The sequence below is a fragment of the Oryctolagus cuniculus genome, chromosome 9, assembly GCF_964237555.1.
Source record: "Oryctolagus cuniculus chromosome 9, mOryCun1.1, whole genome shotgun sequence".
In the NCBI taxonomy this organism is placed as follows: Eukaryota; Metazoa; Chordata; class Mammalia; order Lagomorpha; family Leporidae; genus Oryctolagus; species Oryctolagus cuniculus.
In genome coordinates this window covers 108368896-108384842 of record NC_091440.1, presented here as the reverse complement: position 1 = coordinate 108384842, position 15947 = coordinate 108368896, and the positions used below count along the sequence as shown (strand labels likewise).

The following is a 15947-nucleotide window of genomic DNA, read 5'->3' as shown; positions in this document are numbered from 1 at the left end:
CATTTGTGGCCATTTGGAGAGTGAACCAGTAGATGGAAGATTTCTCTCTGTGTGTATACCTCTGCCTCTCTATAACTATGCCTTTCAAATAAATGAATCTTAAAAAAAAAAAAAAATAAGGAAAGAATCAAAACTCATAGAGAAGCATGATGCAATCTCCAAGTCTTACTCAAGTTTTACTTGATAGTGTGATTCTAGCCACTTACCTCTTACCTCTTCCAAAAAAAAAAAATCTACAAGATGAATTCATTTCTTTATTTTTCTCTGAAAGTCTTATATAGTCTTAACAGCTGACACATTATCTCATAACATTTCTAATATCATTTTGTTTGTTTAATAAGTAATACTTAACATCATTTTAAAAATAAAATGTCTAGTTCAAGTGTTTGACGTAGTCATTAAGACACCCGGGTCCCACAACAGAGTACCTGGGTTTCATGTCTTACCCTGGTTTCCTACTAATGCACAACCTGGGCCCTGGAAGGCAGTGCTGATGGCTCAAGCACTTGGACCCCTGTGATGAAGGTGGGAAACCGAGATTGAGTTCCCAACTCCCAGGTTGACCCCAGAGTAAACAGCATGGATATTTGGGAAGTGAACCAGTGGATGGGTGATCTCTCTCTCTCTCTCTCCCCTCTTTCCCTCTCACCCTCTCTCCCTCTCTCCTTCTTTGAATCTCTTCCTCCCTTATATTGTGCTTCAAGTAAATATTTTTTTTAATTTCTGGAAACTGTGTGTTGCCAGGTATTTGCTTATATTATTTTCCATATGTCACATTATGCCCAATGACATGTTCCAATATGTCCCCACAAAATAAAATGTGTTTCTTTCCGGTGTGTGCCACTATATGACCTGTTGCAATTTGTAAATGAGGGAGAAGGCAGACTATGACCCATGGCCAAATCCAGTCTATGACTGAATTCATATATGAGGTTTTATTGGGAACTCCCCCAATATTCTTAGCTGTAAATATATATATATTTAAACTTTTAAACACACACACACACACACACACACACATATATATATATATAGCAAGAGATGCAAGAAAATCCAATGCATGCATTTTCATTATGCAGTTCAGATTAGACAGACTTGGATATCTACCAGGCTTTTCAATTCCAAAAAAAAAAAAAAAATCAGATTCTAGCTCTTTCTTTATCTTTCCTACAGCAAAGCTTATACAGTCCCTTTCTCTACAATGAAAATTAATCAATACCTTGATTTTTTTTTTCTGTGAACTCGGGCTACCTTCAAGTACAAAGCAGAGAACTTCTAAAATACCCTGAAATCTTAAGAGTACTGTGGATTCTATTTACCAACAGAATTACAACTCAGTGTCCATCTTTTCCTACTTCCTTTCAGGCTTACCTCCTTTTATTTGTAAAGAAGTCTGCTCATGAAAATTTCCCCTTGCTACCTAGATATTAAATAAAATTGTGTTTACATGTGGTTTCTAAAGAATTATTTTAAACATCTTTTTTCAAGTACCAAAATGTCATATAAACTATACTTTGAATAGGCAAAGTAAATACATTTACAGATTACAGTGATAATATAAATCTGTATTTTTGTCTTATCTTAGAAGCCAACACAAATGAAAGAGGAAAAGAAAAATATGAGTAAAACCAAAAGCATATAGAATACACTGACTTTAAAATAAAATGGGAGTAGCCAAAAATAATTGCCATTAGACAAAAATTGTGTGGGAGAGATTATAAAAAAAGAAGATGAAGAAAAAGAATCAGCCCAGAGATTGACAAGAAAGCTGCAATCTGAACAGTGACAGCAGAAAACTCATCTTGAGTCTTAGGAATGCAGCTGAAATGCAAAAATTATTTCCCTTATTTGCAACAGGGCTTGCAAGAAATGGTGAGCAAACTCTCTTAATGCCCATTTGGTTAATGGTAATAGAGATATTGAAAACATCATTTAAATCAACTCTATTTGTAGGACCAGTCTGTCTCTGAAGAAGCAGAGAAAAAAATGAGCTTTTGCATTTGCATCATGAAAATTATAGAGAAAGCATGCAAATAGCTATTCCAAGTTCATGCAACCCATTCAGGGATTAATAGCATCATAGCACTACATAAAGATAAATATGAAACAAGGAGGAGGAAATTAGTTAAAAAGTTGTGACATTAACAGATGTCAGACACTCTCAAATGCCATAAAAATGTTATTTGATGTCATTTCACTACAATAAAGTTCTCATTTTTAAAATTTTCAATAAAATAAAGTATAATACAATAATTTTACTTCTAAAAAATCATCCTTTAAATATAAAGCTTTTATATAAAAATTTTAAGAAATGCAAGCACTCATAAGCTTTTCTTAATGAAATTATTTTGAACTATATTTCTACACAAGATGGTTAAAAATTTATACTGGGAGGTCTCTTAAATATATCTGGCTATGAAACTAATACTGAGCACCTGTGAAGTAGAGGTTGATAAAGCTAAATATATAGTTTAAAGAACCAGAGTATGTGCAAATGATATAACTGACAAAAGTTGTTACAAGACAGAAATAAAGTGAAAGTTAGAGTTGTTTACTGGTTGTACAATCCATAACAGGTTGGAGCCAAAGGATATCATTTAATCTTGACAAATCAAGTAATAGAGATTTGTTGTGTGTGTGTGCATGTATACATTTGCCAAAATCTTAAGAAAGATCATCCTTTTAAGAAAATCAGGTAGTAGAAGAGAATGAGACGAACAAAGGGGAAATATTACAATGTGTGTCAATACTGATAGAAGAAAATAGATACACACCAAAGCCACAAAGGCACGAAGATATTTTATAAAGTCATAATTATACACACCTGGACAAAATCATAAACTGTGTGAAGTATCAGAGTAACTATAATACAGACATACTAATTTTCTAAAATAATCAAATATTGATTATAAAGTATTAACAAGATAAAAAAAAAAGATATGTGTGCCTAAAAGCCACAATTCACAATGAAGGTACAAAGAATTGTGAATATTTATGTACCAAATAACACAGCGGCAGCTTTCACAAAATAGAAAGCCCAAAAGATGGAAAGACAAATGAGATGTTGCACTGATCAAGACTTATTTAGGAAAACGAAAGCCACCATCTCATTAGGGATTTATATAACACGTGAAAAAGCTGACAGAATATCTGGCAGTCCCTGTACAACATCCGGAGCCTGCCCCTGAAGGTCTCACTGCACAGTGTATATATACTTCAAAACTTCATGTTGCACTGACTGAACACCAAAAAGGAAACCTGTTGAAGTGAAATGGACACTATGAGAAACGGTGACTTGATCAGCATAGCCCTGACTGTTAATGAACAACTTAATACATTATCCCTCTTAGTAGTTTTTTGTCTGTTCTACTTAATATGACTGGTTTAATTCTGTAATTAATACACAGTTATTCTTAAGTGTTGAAATTTAACTGAAATGTGATCCCTGTTAAACATAAGAGTGGGAATAAGAGAGGGAAGAGATGTACAATTTGGGACATGCTCAAGCTGACTTGCCCCAAATGGTAGAGTTAGAAACATAGGGGACTCCAATTTAATCCCATCAAGGTGGCATGTACCAATGCCATCTCACTAGTCCAAGTGATCAATTTCAGTTCACAATTGATCATAATGAAAGGACTAAGAGTCAAAGGGAGCACATAAACAAGTCTAGTACCTGCTAATACTAACCGATAGAATAAATAAAGGGGAGAGTGATCCAACATGGGAAGCGAGATACACAGCAGACTCATAGAATGGTGGATGTCCTAAACAGCACTCTGGCCTCAGAATCAGCCCTAAAAGCATTCAGATCTGGCTGAAAAGCCCATGAGAGTATTTCAGGCATGGAAAGCCAAGACACTCTGGCAAAAAAAAAAAAAAAAAAAAAAAAAAAAAAAAAACACCTAAATGAAAGATCTCTGTGAGTGAGATCCCAGTGGAAAGAACAGGTCTTCAAAGAAGGAGGTACCTTTCTCTGAAGGGAGGAGAGAACCTCCACTTTGACTATGACCTTGTCTAAATAAGATAAGAGTCGTAGAACTCAAAAGGCTTCCATAGCCTTGGAAACTCATGACTGGAGCATAGGGAGATTACTGATGCCATAAACAGAAGTGTCAATTTGTAAAGTCAACAACAGGAGTCACTGTGCACTTACTCCTCATGTAGGATCTCTGTCCTTAGTGTGCTGTACATTGAGATTTAATGCTATAACGAGTACTCAAACAGTATATTTCACTTTGTGTTTCTATGGGGGTGAAAATTGTTGAAATCTTTACTTAATGTATACTAAACTGATCTTCTGTAAAAAAAAAAAAAAAAAAAGAAAGAAAAGAAAAAAGAAAAAAGAAATTATCAATTCCCAAATTGACTCTCACTGGGATTAAACATGACAATAGGTCTGATCTGATTTCATCATCATTTAAAAAATCATCGATTATTTTTCACTTTATGTTTGTGTGGGAGCAAACTGTTGAAATCTTTACTTAATGTATGCTAAACTTATCTTCTGTATATAAAGAGAGTCGAAAATGAATCCTCATGTGAATGGAAGGGGAGAGGGAGTGGGAAAGGGGAGGGTTGCGGGTGGGAGGGAAGTTATGGGGGGGGGAAGCCATTGTAATCCATAAGCTGTACTTTAGAAATTTATATTCATTAAATAAAAGTTTAAAAATAAATAAATAAAAACTTCATGTTGTACACAATCGATGTACGCACTATCATTTTAGGAGAAAAATTAAGTCAAAAATATTTACATCAGCAAATGAGAAAGATTGTGCAAATCTAAGGCATCAGATCCATTCCCATTTGCATCTTGCAGCATTTCAACCATCATCACACAAAAAGCAACTTGCTAGCCTCAATCAATAAAGTCTTTGAGCAACTCCAGCCCAGGAAACAACTGATTATCATCGTAACCTGAAGCGTAGCTGACAAAAAGAAAAGATAAAGACACTCCAAATGACAGACTTTCACACTGTTCTTCATTGATCCGCTCAAAGTCAGTTCATCATTGGTGACATTCAAACTCTGACCTCTGCTAACATGCTACAGACAATAGAAGCACTATATGTGATTTTGATTGCTGGTGAATTGACCATAGGGATTTGGGGAAATGGATTCATTGTACTGGTTAACTGTGTGGACTGGCTTACAAAGAGAGTTATCTCCTTGGTTGACATCATCCTGATGAGCCTGGCGATCTCCAGAATCTGTTTGCTGTGTGTTATATCTGTAGATGGCTTTGTTATGGTGCTCTTTCCAGATATATATGACAGTGGTGAGCTATCAGGAATTTTGGATGCTTTCTGGTCACTGGCCAATAATTTGAGTGTCTGGTTTTCTTCTTGCCTCAGCATCTTTTATTTACTCAAGATAGCAAATATATCTCACCCATGTTTCCTCTGGCTGAAGCTAAAGATCAACAAGGTGATCCCTGGAATTCTTCTGGGGTCCTCTCTCGTCTCTTTAGTTATTAGTGTTTCAATGAATGATGATATGTGGTGCCAGTTCTTAAAGACCATTCATGAAGAAAACATAACTTGTGAATTCAAAGTGAGTAAAATCCCAAATACTTTCAAACAGATTACTTCAAACCTGGGAGCTACAGTTCCTTTTATTCTTTGCCTGATCTCATTTTTCTTGCTACTTTTCTCACTATTTAGACACACCAAGCGGATGAAACTTCATGCCACAGGGACCAGAGACCCCAGCACACAGGTCCACATGAAGGCTATAAAGGCAGTGGTCATCTTTCTACTCCTCCTCATTTTGTACTATGCAGTCTTTCTTGTAATAACATCTAACTTTCTGATCCCACAGGGAAAATTAGTTGTGATGATTGGTGGTGTAATATCTCTCATTTTCCCATCAAGCCATTCATTTATCCTGATAATGGGAAACAGCAAGTTGAAGGAAGCTTTCCTGAAGGTGTTAAGGTTTGTGAAGGTTTTCCACAAAGGAGGGAAGCCCCTTTGTTCCATAGAGAGAGTATCCTAACACAAAGAGAAAAATGCAAGCTAAAGATTTTCTCCCTTCTGAGGGTTTGCATTCATTGCCTCTTATGTGCTATCAGAAATCAATATCTATCATTCTAAAGATTCCCTTTTTGTTCCTTCACATTTCTGTGTTGTTTAATTTTTAAAAGCTGTTAGCACCGAATCACATTTATTGTCATTGTCTTCGTGGGGGAAATGAATCTTAAACCCTGAGCTCACATTTCATGTCAGTGACTAACTGCAAAGACGTTCTGATCCTTTCTGTCATGTACAGGAAAAGGCCTTGAACATGTGGAAGATTTTCAGGAAAACAGGATATATAGAGAGAAGATATTAGAACACTTTAGTCCTTCCTATAGTAACAAGCAGGTAAAAATCCATTTTTTTGAACTGAAGGCCAGTCCTTATTTTCAATGTCCTCTCTACTTCATTCTAAAAAATTGTACTGATGAAGAGTGGAGAAAACAGTCTTAGTGAGATTCTATCTAGGATGACAGGTGGAGAGGAATAAGTTCAAGAGAGCTATTGTACTGCATGGTGACTATTAAAACAAGTATGGCAAAACAAGTATGATATCAAGAATGAAGTTTTGATCAGTAAAAGGGGTCAGTACAATGAGGAATGTGTGTACCAGAACCATGAGAAAGTGGAGAGTCCCAGAGATCAGGTTGTTTTATAAGAAACCATAGCTGGAAATAGTAACTTCAGAAGGCAGTGCACCAAAAGTCTTTGGAATGTTTTCTCTACCCAGACAACTCTTGAATTCATTTGACACATTTCCCCCTTAACATCATTTTCTTTTCAATTTTATTTCAGTAATATTTTATAGACAACCAAGTTCTTTCAAATTATTACTTTCAAATTTTCCTATTATACATTAAATATATATGTGTGTGAAAGAAATAGGAGAAATACTACATGTGTTGTTTACATTGTAGAACTATTTAAATACTAGAAAAAGAATCCTAGTTTACTGTGAAAAATTTTATCTACATTTAAGTGCATTGTGGAATAAGTCATGTTTCATACACATTAAGAAAGAATAAATCTAGTTTAATATTAGAGGTAGTTTCATTCCCTAGAAATAGTATTGGTTGGGAAAAAAATTATACTTTGTATGATGGCCCTATCTAAAGTAATTACTGTAATGTGCACCTTGAGATCATAAGTCATACAAAGAAATTGATTGGAAATAGAAAAATATAAAGTGTAAGTGTCTGTAATTTTACATGAAAGTGTAATCCAAAGGACAAAGTTTGGGAAGTGACTTGTCATAAAAGGTATTTTATAAAGCAAAACACAGCAATCTTTATCAGGTATCTTTCACCTCTAATAAATAACTACACCGACAGCAATTCCTAGTAGCTAATGGAATCTGCCTATCACTTATAGTTAGACTTGTGTAATATCTTTTTTAAATTAACTTTAAATTAAGACAAATGTGATTAACCTCTGACTGAATATTAACCTTGCAATCTAATTGAACTAGTCTTTTCTAAAATGAAAATCCGCTTTCACCTAGGAGACCTGACTTATATGCAGTTTATAACTTACAGTGATGAAAATGAATTTTTATTTGTATATTTTGATTTTTATTAAATACTCATGATTTTGTTTGCCTTTTCTGACTCCCTATTCAAAACTCAATTTGACAAGTCCATATATGCAGAACTAAAATCAATAAGCCAAATGCAAATTCATGAAATAAAATCTCTTTAAATTTGCATGAGAGCAGTTCCAATGAAACATGTCCATTACCACCCACAAAAGGGTAATAATTATCCTTGTCCCAGGCTACAAATAACTGGTTCAGCTTTTGTTTAGAGCAATCAGTTGGTTTAGTTTTCATGAATGTAGAAATAGTCCTATTTACACAGGAGAGCTGGAAATTTCTGAAATTATTTCAAAGTTAATATAATGATAGAACACATTATTGCATAATTTGAAGAGTTTATTTATAATACTCCAACAGGTCATTTGTAAATGAGACATCTGTGGCTATATTTGAGATCAGGGTGTTCTCTCTGTGATCTTATTCAGCACTGAAGACATCTGTGCTATCATAATAACTGGAAAACCCATAATAGGAATATTGGAGAAGGGACATATTGCGCTACTCAGCTGGATTGACTGCATTAAGAACAAAAAGCCTCATCCATTGAATATATCTTCATCAGTTTAGCTATCCCCAGAATTTGTTTTGTTCTTGGTACATGGCATTTTAATGGTGCTGTACCCAGATATCGTTGAAGGTAATAAACTGAGGGTAGGCATTTTTAGCTTCTGATTACTTAAATATGCAGTTGGCCACTTGCCTTAATGTCTTATATTAATTACCTCAAGAGATCCACTTTCTCCCACTCACTTTTTGTCTAGCTAAAGTAGAGAATTGACAGAGTAATTCACATCTTGTTGACGTGTCTCCTTGTTGGTCAGTCCTACATTGCAATAGAAGTGAGTTGTGGTAATGGGTTTCATAAAATAGCAAACCACAAAATGAATGCCAATGGAATGTTCTACTTGAGTGAAATTCAATATTTTGACCCACTGAATCATTTTTAAGCTATTTGCGATTGTTTCATTTACTGCTTTATTGATCTCATTTTCTTTTTTTAGTAATGTCCCAATGAACACATTTCTAAGCCTGTGAAATTCAATGCTATAGGCTCTAGAGATGCCAGCTGGAAGCCCACGTGAAAACCGTGAAAACTGTGTCTTTGTTTCTGTCCTTCCTGTTTGTGTATTAACATGGTTTCTCTTTGGGGGAGCATTATTATCTCAAGTGAGAACGAAAGGTAACTATGATTTTGGGAAAGCTTGTAATAATTCACTATCCTTTGGGTCAACTCACTTATTTTAATTATTGGAAATAATAAACTGTACAGGCATCTTTGAGGATGCTAAAGTGTAGAAAATAGTCTATGTGAGGGCTGGCACTGTGACACAGTGGGTTAATGCTCTGAACTGAAGTACCAGTGTCCCATATGGGCACCAGTTCGAGACCCAGCTGCTCCATTTCCAATCCAGCTCTCTACTATGGCCTGGGAAAGCAGTAGAAAATGGCCCAAGTCCTTGGGCCCCTGCACCCACGTGGGAGACCCAGAAGAAGCTCCTGGCTCCTGGCTTGGATCGGCGCAGCTCTAGCCGTTGCGGCCAATTGGGGAGTGAACCATCAGATGGAAGACCTTTCTCTCTCTCTCTCTCTCTCTCTCTCTGTCTTTCTCTGCCTCTCCTCTTTCTGCGTAACTCTTTCAAATAAATGAATAAATCTTAAAAAAAAAAAAGGAAATAGTCTATGTGATGTAAAATCTTAGCTCTGAAAATGGATTCTAAAAAAAAACTATCATTTTCAAATAAGATGTTGTTTTGTATCATTTTCATTTATGTCCATTTTGCATTCATTTTGGGTGCATATTTCTGTTATCCTGGCCTATAAGCAAACCAATGAATACATCCCTCATGTCTCCTCAGAACTGAGACATTCTTACCCTTACCCTACTTTTCCTCAAAGAATTTCAGAGCTCTTGCTTTCTGACTGCAAATGTTAGGCATGCATTGCCTCCTTAGAATTGTTAAGATTTTAATTTGGCATAGGTTAAGCTGCCTCTGGGCTACCCTTACTGGTTTCTGTCATACATTGTCAAGAAGTGCCCTTAACTGTGCAGCATTCAGGAAGCTAGCATGTCACCGCCACTCAGCTTACTGACCAGGAACTAGATCTTCCTTGCCCATCTCTGTTTCAGTTCCCCTGATGCTTTAGGTGCTCTCCCAGATCGCCCTGGTCAATCTATTTTGGTGCTTTCCATCTATTTTCCCTGAAATTATGTTGTCTCTCAAAGAATTTCAGACTCACTTAAGTTTATTCCTCTAAGGAGTTTGTCTAAAGGTCTTCACAATCTGGAAAAAACAATGGGAATAACTAATAGCAGACTGCTTCATTCAGGTTCCTTTCTTTAACAAGCCTTGTAAGTGTTTTCACTCAGGATTTAGGAAAAGAAATTAATCAGGAGAAGTTAGAGTATACTATGGAATAACCTGTCACATACTGTCACTAAAACGGCAAGTCACACTCATAACATACAGAGTAATTAACAAAAAGCACAAGAATTAAGAGCCACCAAATAAAATTTGGTCCTACTGTGAACATGAAATCTCTCCTCTTTAGAATATTATGGAATTAGGCCAGCACTGTGGCTCACTAGGCTAATCCTCCACCTGAGGCACCGGCACCACAGGTTCTAGTCCCGCTTGGGGCACTGGATTTTGTCCCAGTTGCTCCTCTTCCAGTCCAGCTCTCTGCTGTGGCCTGGGAAGGCAGTGGAGGATGGCCCAAGTGCTTGGGCCCTGCACCCACATGGGAGACCAGGGGGAAGCGCCTGGCTCCTGGCTTCGGATCGGTGTGGCACGCTGGCCATGCGGCCATTTGTGGGGTGAACCAACAGAAGGAAGACTTTTCTCTCTGTCTCTCTCTTTTTCTCACTATCTAACTCTGCCTGTCAAAAAAAATTATGGAATTAGTGGATCTGACATGCCTAGGGTCATATCAGTTCTAATCTGTCCACATTTCTGCTTTCACTGCCACTATTTTCTGCTTATTTCTAGTCTAATTCAATCTACTAATACATTTTTGTTTCCTGTTATGTAATTTTTAAATATTTTTTTAATTAATTTATTTTTTTGACAGGCAGAGTGGACAGTGAGGGAGAGAGACAGAGAGAAAGGTCTTCCTTTGCCATTGGTTCACCCTCCAATGGCTGCCGCAGCCGGCGCACCGTGGCTGGTGCACCGCACTGATCCGATGGCAGGAGCCAGGTGCTTCTCCTGGTCTCCCATGGGGTGCAGGGCCCAATCACTTGGGCCATTCTCCACTGCACTCCCTGGCCACAGCAGAGAGCTGGCCTGGAAGAGGGGCAACTGGGACAGAATCCGGCGCCCTGACAGGGACTAGAACCCGGTTTGCCAGTGCCGCAAGGCGGATGATTAGCCTAGTGAGCCACGGCGCCGGCCTGTTATGTAAAATTCATTGTGTGAAACACTGATGTTTACCATCCTCAATATATAAAATCCATCAGTTATATTTCTAATTGTCTATTTAAGTTGCTATTTGTTCTATAACACAGGATAATTCATATGCTTTTGATGAAATATGGTATTAATATATTCTACAAAGTACCTGAAATTCTGTGCTGGGATGAACTTTTTATTTTTATGCAGGTTTATCTGAAATTAATATTTCATAGGGGTAGTATTCCTGTGAGGGTCTCACCCTGATAGTCTGGAGTGTTTTCTTCCATGTCTTGTCTTCTATCTTGCCAATGTTTCAAGTATCTCCAGTGATTACAGTAAGTAGGGGTTCAAAGTAGTAGGCTTGTGACAAACTGCTCTCTAGAGAATTTTTTTAACTATACTTAACATACTTAACATAACTTTCAGTCTTCTTCAACATGCACAAAATTACACTTATTTTCTAACACAAAACAAAAGGTCCTTTAAAAATCACATAGGCAAAAACAAATTACTATAAACTTATTTATTGGAGTACACATGAAGTAGAAATTTTGTGTTGTTGTCAATGATCTTTTTCCAAGATCACAGGAAAGCACATAGCCTCAGAACATGGTTACATCATCACACAGTTTGTTTAAAAGTCATAGCTACATCTTGAGAATGAAAAATTTGTCCTTTAAGGAAAGATGTGAGAAGATATGCATTTCCAAGAAGGTCTGAGTACACAAGATTATTCCACGGAAATAGTATGTAGTAAAATGTTTCTCAGTAACTCAAAATTGGAAAAGCCAGTTCAAACCAAGAAATAGTTTGTTAGCCAAAAAAATGTGATAAATTTAATCCACTATCTTCTATTAGGAGGAAGAGTTGGGGGTCTACAGATTCTGGTGCAATTTGATGAGGGGGAAGAAAGAGAATGGAATAAAGTAAGGAATTTTATGTACTCATTTCTGTTATAGAAAACTGCTCTTGAGAAAAATCTTATTTTTCACAGACTTTATTGAGGCATTATTTATATACAAAGAACTGCACACGTGCAGTGTACAGTTTGCTGAGTTTGGACATACATAAATACCGAGGATGCCATCACAATTATCCTGAAGTGTCCTTGAGAACATTTTAAGTAAAGGGACAAGTATAAAGGTAATTAATAGTCCTTTCTAAAAAAAAAAAATAGCTCCTTCATCATAGTTCAGAAAAAAAATGCAGGACCATGAAATAGAATTGCCCCAATTTGCATTTTTGCAAACAGTAGCTCAGCCTAATAAACCATATGTGGAAAAGTACAACCTGCTGAGAATGTAAACGGCCATACAGTGGCCAGAGCAAGGATCACAACCACATGTCAAGGGTAATTAGAATTTAATGAAGACAGCTACCATCTTCAGTTATCATTCCATTCTCCATCACAAGACAGACTACAACAAAAGAGGTAATGAATACTTTAATGGTTATAGCAGTTGGAGAGTTTTCATTGGGGATCTTGGGAAACACATTTATTGGATTGGTGAACTCTATGGACTGGGTCAAGAGCAGGAAGATTGCCTCCATTGATTTAATCCTCACGAGCCTGGCCATATCCAGATTTTGGCTGTTGTGTGTGATACTCTTAGATTGCTTTATCTTGGTGCTGTATCCAGATGTCTATGCCACTGGTAAAGAAATGAGAATTATTGACTTCTTCTGGACCCTAACTAACCATTTAAATGTTTGGTTTGCCGCATGCCTCAGCATTTTCTATTTCCTCAAGATAGCTAATTTCTTCCACCCCCTTTTTCTCTGGATGAAGTGGAGAATTGACAGAATGATTCCCGGCATTCTCCTGGGGTGTGTGGCCCTCTCTGTGTTTATTAGCCTTCCAGTCACTGAGAATTTGAATGATGACTTCAGGCGTTGTGTCAAGACAAAGAAGAAAACAAACATCACGTTGAGATGCAGAGTACAAAAAGCTGGATATGCTTCTACTAAGATCTATCTCAACCTGTTGACGCTGCTCCCTTTCTCTGCATCCCTGATCTCATTTCTCCTCTTGATCCTCTCTCTGTGGAGACACACCAGAAAGATGCAGCTCAATTCCACAGGATGTAGAGACCCCAGCACAGAAGCCCACATGGGAGCCATGAAAGCAGTCATCTCCTTTCTCTTCCTCTTTGTTGCCTACTATTTGGCCTTTCTCATTGCCACCTCCAGCTACTTTCTGCCAGAGACTGAATTAGCTGTGATTTGGGGTGAGTTGATAGCTCTAATCTATCCCTCAAGCCATTCATTTATCTTAATCCTGGGGAACAAAAAATTAAGACAAGCATCTGGAAGGTTGCTTTGGAAAGTAAAGTGTACTCTAAAATGAAGAAAACTGTAACAACATAAATGATCTGAAGAGAAGCTATTGTTTTCTATAAGAGAAGATTTTTCTTAATTACCTTCAATTCTTGCATTGATGTTGCTTTTGTGTGGTTAACTTTTCAAACTATTTAGTATACTTGTAACTGTAACCTAGATAATCTCATATAAAGCTAACTTTGCTTCTTTCCATCTTTATCTGTTTATCTATCTTCCTTTCTTCTTTTGGTATTTTTGCAAAGCATGCTTCAGAATAAATAGAAATTAATATCCTAATAGTAACCATGAGCAGAAAGGACATTTTCATGGTTAGTTCTAAATCATTTCTTTGCATGCAAAATTGTTGAACTAATTCTGAACAACTGTAATAGCATCTTGCTGTTATTTGCATCCCTATGAAAAGCAGATGGCATGCCCTGGTTCTACATAGATTTTTCTTCTCATATCTTCCAACTATGCTCTACCTTTAGTTAATTCTCAGTAAGGTGATAGTTGTTAATAAATGTTGTACAATTCACCAGAAATAAATATCGTAATTATTATTGATATAAACTGTAATGAAAACAAATAATGTCATAGTACATTTAAAAATTACTTTAAGATCATAGATTAATTTATAAAATACACTTTATAAGTGAAAGAGGGGAAATTTACATAGAAAGTTTACATACAATAGAGAGCCTAAATAGAACTGTTCTTTGCTTATAAAAGAAAATTTCTCCATAGGTGATACATGTAAGGTTATTTTTGGAAAACTCAGACTGTACCAAGTAATGATTGTGATGGGATCTTCAATCAAAAGCTTATGTAGGGGCCAGCATTATGGCATAATGGGTTAAGCTGCTGCCTGCAATGCTAAGCATCCCATGTGGGCACTAGTTCAAGTCTTGGATGCTATACTTTTAGTCTGGCTCTCTGTCGATGTGCCTGGGAAAGGAGCAAAAGACCACCCAAGTCTTTGGGCCCCTGCAGCCATGGGAGAGACCATAAGATCCTCCTGGCTCCTTTCTTCAGCTTGCAACAGCCCCAGCCATTGAGGCAATTTGGGAAATGAATCAGCAAATGGAAGAGCTCTTTTTCTCTCTCCCTCTGTAACTCTGTCTTTCAAATAAATGAACCTTTTTTAAAACAAAAGTTCATGTATTTAAATGCTAAATGTTGAGAATGTCAAGGAAACTATTTATTCAATGAAAATTATCTCTATACTCTACAGAAATATTTAAATTTTATATAAGGCAACAATGAGATATCTATTTGGGACTTTCCATCAAAATAACATACCTGTGTTTTAGCAAAGATATTTCAGGGTGATCAACACTGTTACTAACCAGCCTGGAGTAGCCATGAGCTTTGTGTATAGAAAGAAAAATGTTTTAAATTGGTGTTCAATATTCTATTCAATAAATTTGATAAAATCAAAATTTCTATACTGGTTTCATATGCTGTTTTTTTCATCACTGATTCTGACAATGAAAATCTATGCATTGATTAAACTGATAAATTTAAAAGATTGATTGAGTCCCTTGCAAGTTAAAGAAATAATTAGACGTTTAGTCTAATTATTATTGGTCTGACGTTTGTGTGCCTAGGAATCTGCGGTGGTAACAAAAAGAAATAGTGTTCTTAGGATTTAGATACATAGACCATCAAATAAATTGTTTCTTGAATTATATTAGAAAAAGTTAACTACTAAGAAGCTGCTGCAGGGGCAAGCATTTGTTATAGTCGTTAAGATGCCATTTTGGATGCTGGCACCCCATATCAGACAGCCTGAGTTCAAGTCTTGCTCTGATTCAATTTCCGCTTCCCACTAATGAGCATCTTGTGAGGCAGCAGGTTGTGGTTGATGTAGTTGGGTCCCTGTCATCCATGTTAGAGACCTGGATTGAGTTCCAGGCTCCCGGCTTCAGCACGGCTCAGCTCTAGCTGTTGTTAGGCATTTGAGGAGTTAACCAGCTGCTCGCTCTCTCTCTCTCTCTCTCTCTCTCTCACTCTTTCTCTCTGTGTGTGTGTGTGTGTTCATCTTTCTCTACCTTTCGAATTAAATTAAAATTAAATAAATAACAACTTTTTAAAAGAATGTACTGCACTATTTCTCCTCAAGCTTCAAGCTCCAAGTCACTTCACAAACTGCTTCCAATAAATACTTTAACTGGGGAAAACTGGAGTGCATACGCCGATTGCAACATAGAGACAGCTTCTTATTTCCTCTTTAATCCTCAGCTAAGTCATTTTGAAATGTTTCTACCCCAGTTCATATATATTCATACATTTTGCATTGTGAAATACAATCACACTCACTCACAGAGAGGTCATATTACTTCAGAATCGCTTGGAAAATAAATCAGAGTAAAGCAGAACAATCAGTTTAATTCTGCTTCCAAGTAAAAAGCCAGTTCTGAATCTGATTCTCAAATTAAACATGATACTGAATATGGAAAAAACAGATTAAACACAATTATTTTCTCTTTCTTTTCTCTTAAGCTGTAAATCCTTCATTAATATTAATAATAAATTAAACTACACCCTGTGTAGGAATTCCCATTTGAGGCTTAACTTTATCCTTACTTGATTTTACAATTGATCTTCTTGGGACACCTGCAT

At 36.5% G+C, this 15947-nt stretch overlaps 2 protein-coding genes across 2 annotated transcripts; both read left to right on the top strand.

Moving 5' to 3' along the window:
- The first annotated feature begins 5043 nt into the window (after positions 1–5043).
- LOC100350299 (taste receptor type 2 member 9) lies at positions 5044–5997 on the top strand. The gene has a single exon (XM_002722175.2). It carries the CDS (start codon positions 5044–5046, stop codon positions 5995–5997), a length of 954 nt encoding a protein of 317 aa, XP_002722221.1.
- A 6441-nt stretch (positions 5998–12438) lies between these two features.
- Positions 12439–13350, top strand: LOC100350536 (taste receptor type 2 member 7). Its single transcript, XM_008249419.4, has one exon. It carries the CDS (start codon positions 12439–12441, stop codon positions 13348–13350), a length of 912 nt encoding a protein of 303 aa, XP_008247641.3.
- The last annotated feature ends 2597 nt before the right edge of the window (positions 13351–15947 follow it).

Bases quoted from the DNA above. Each gene is read 5' to 3' on its own strand.
- LOC100350299 (XM_002722175.2), top strand. From the start codon at position 5,044: ATGCTACAGACAATAGAAGCACTATATGTGATTTTGATTGCTGGTGAA.
- LOC100350536 (XM_008249419.4), top strand. From the start codon at position 12,439: ATGAATACTTTAATGGTTATAGCAGTTGGAGAGTTTTCATTGGGGATC.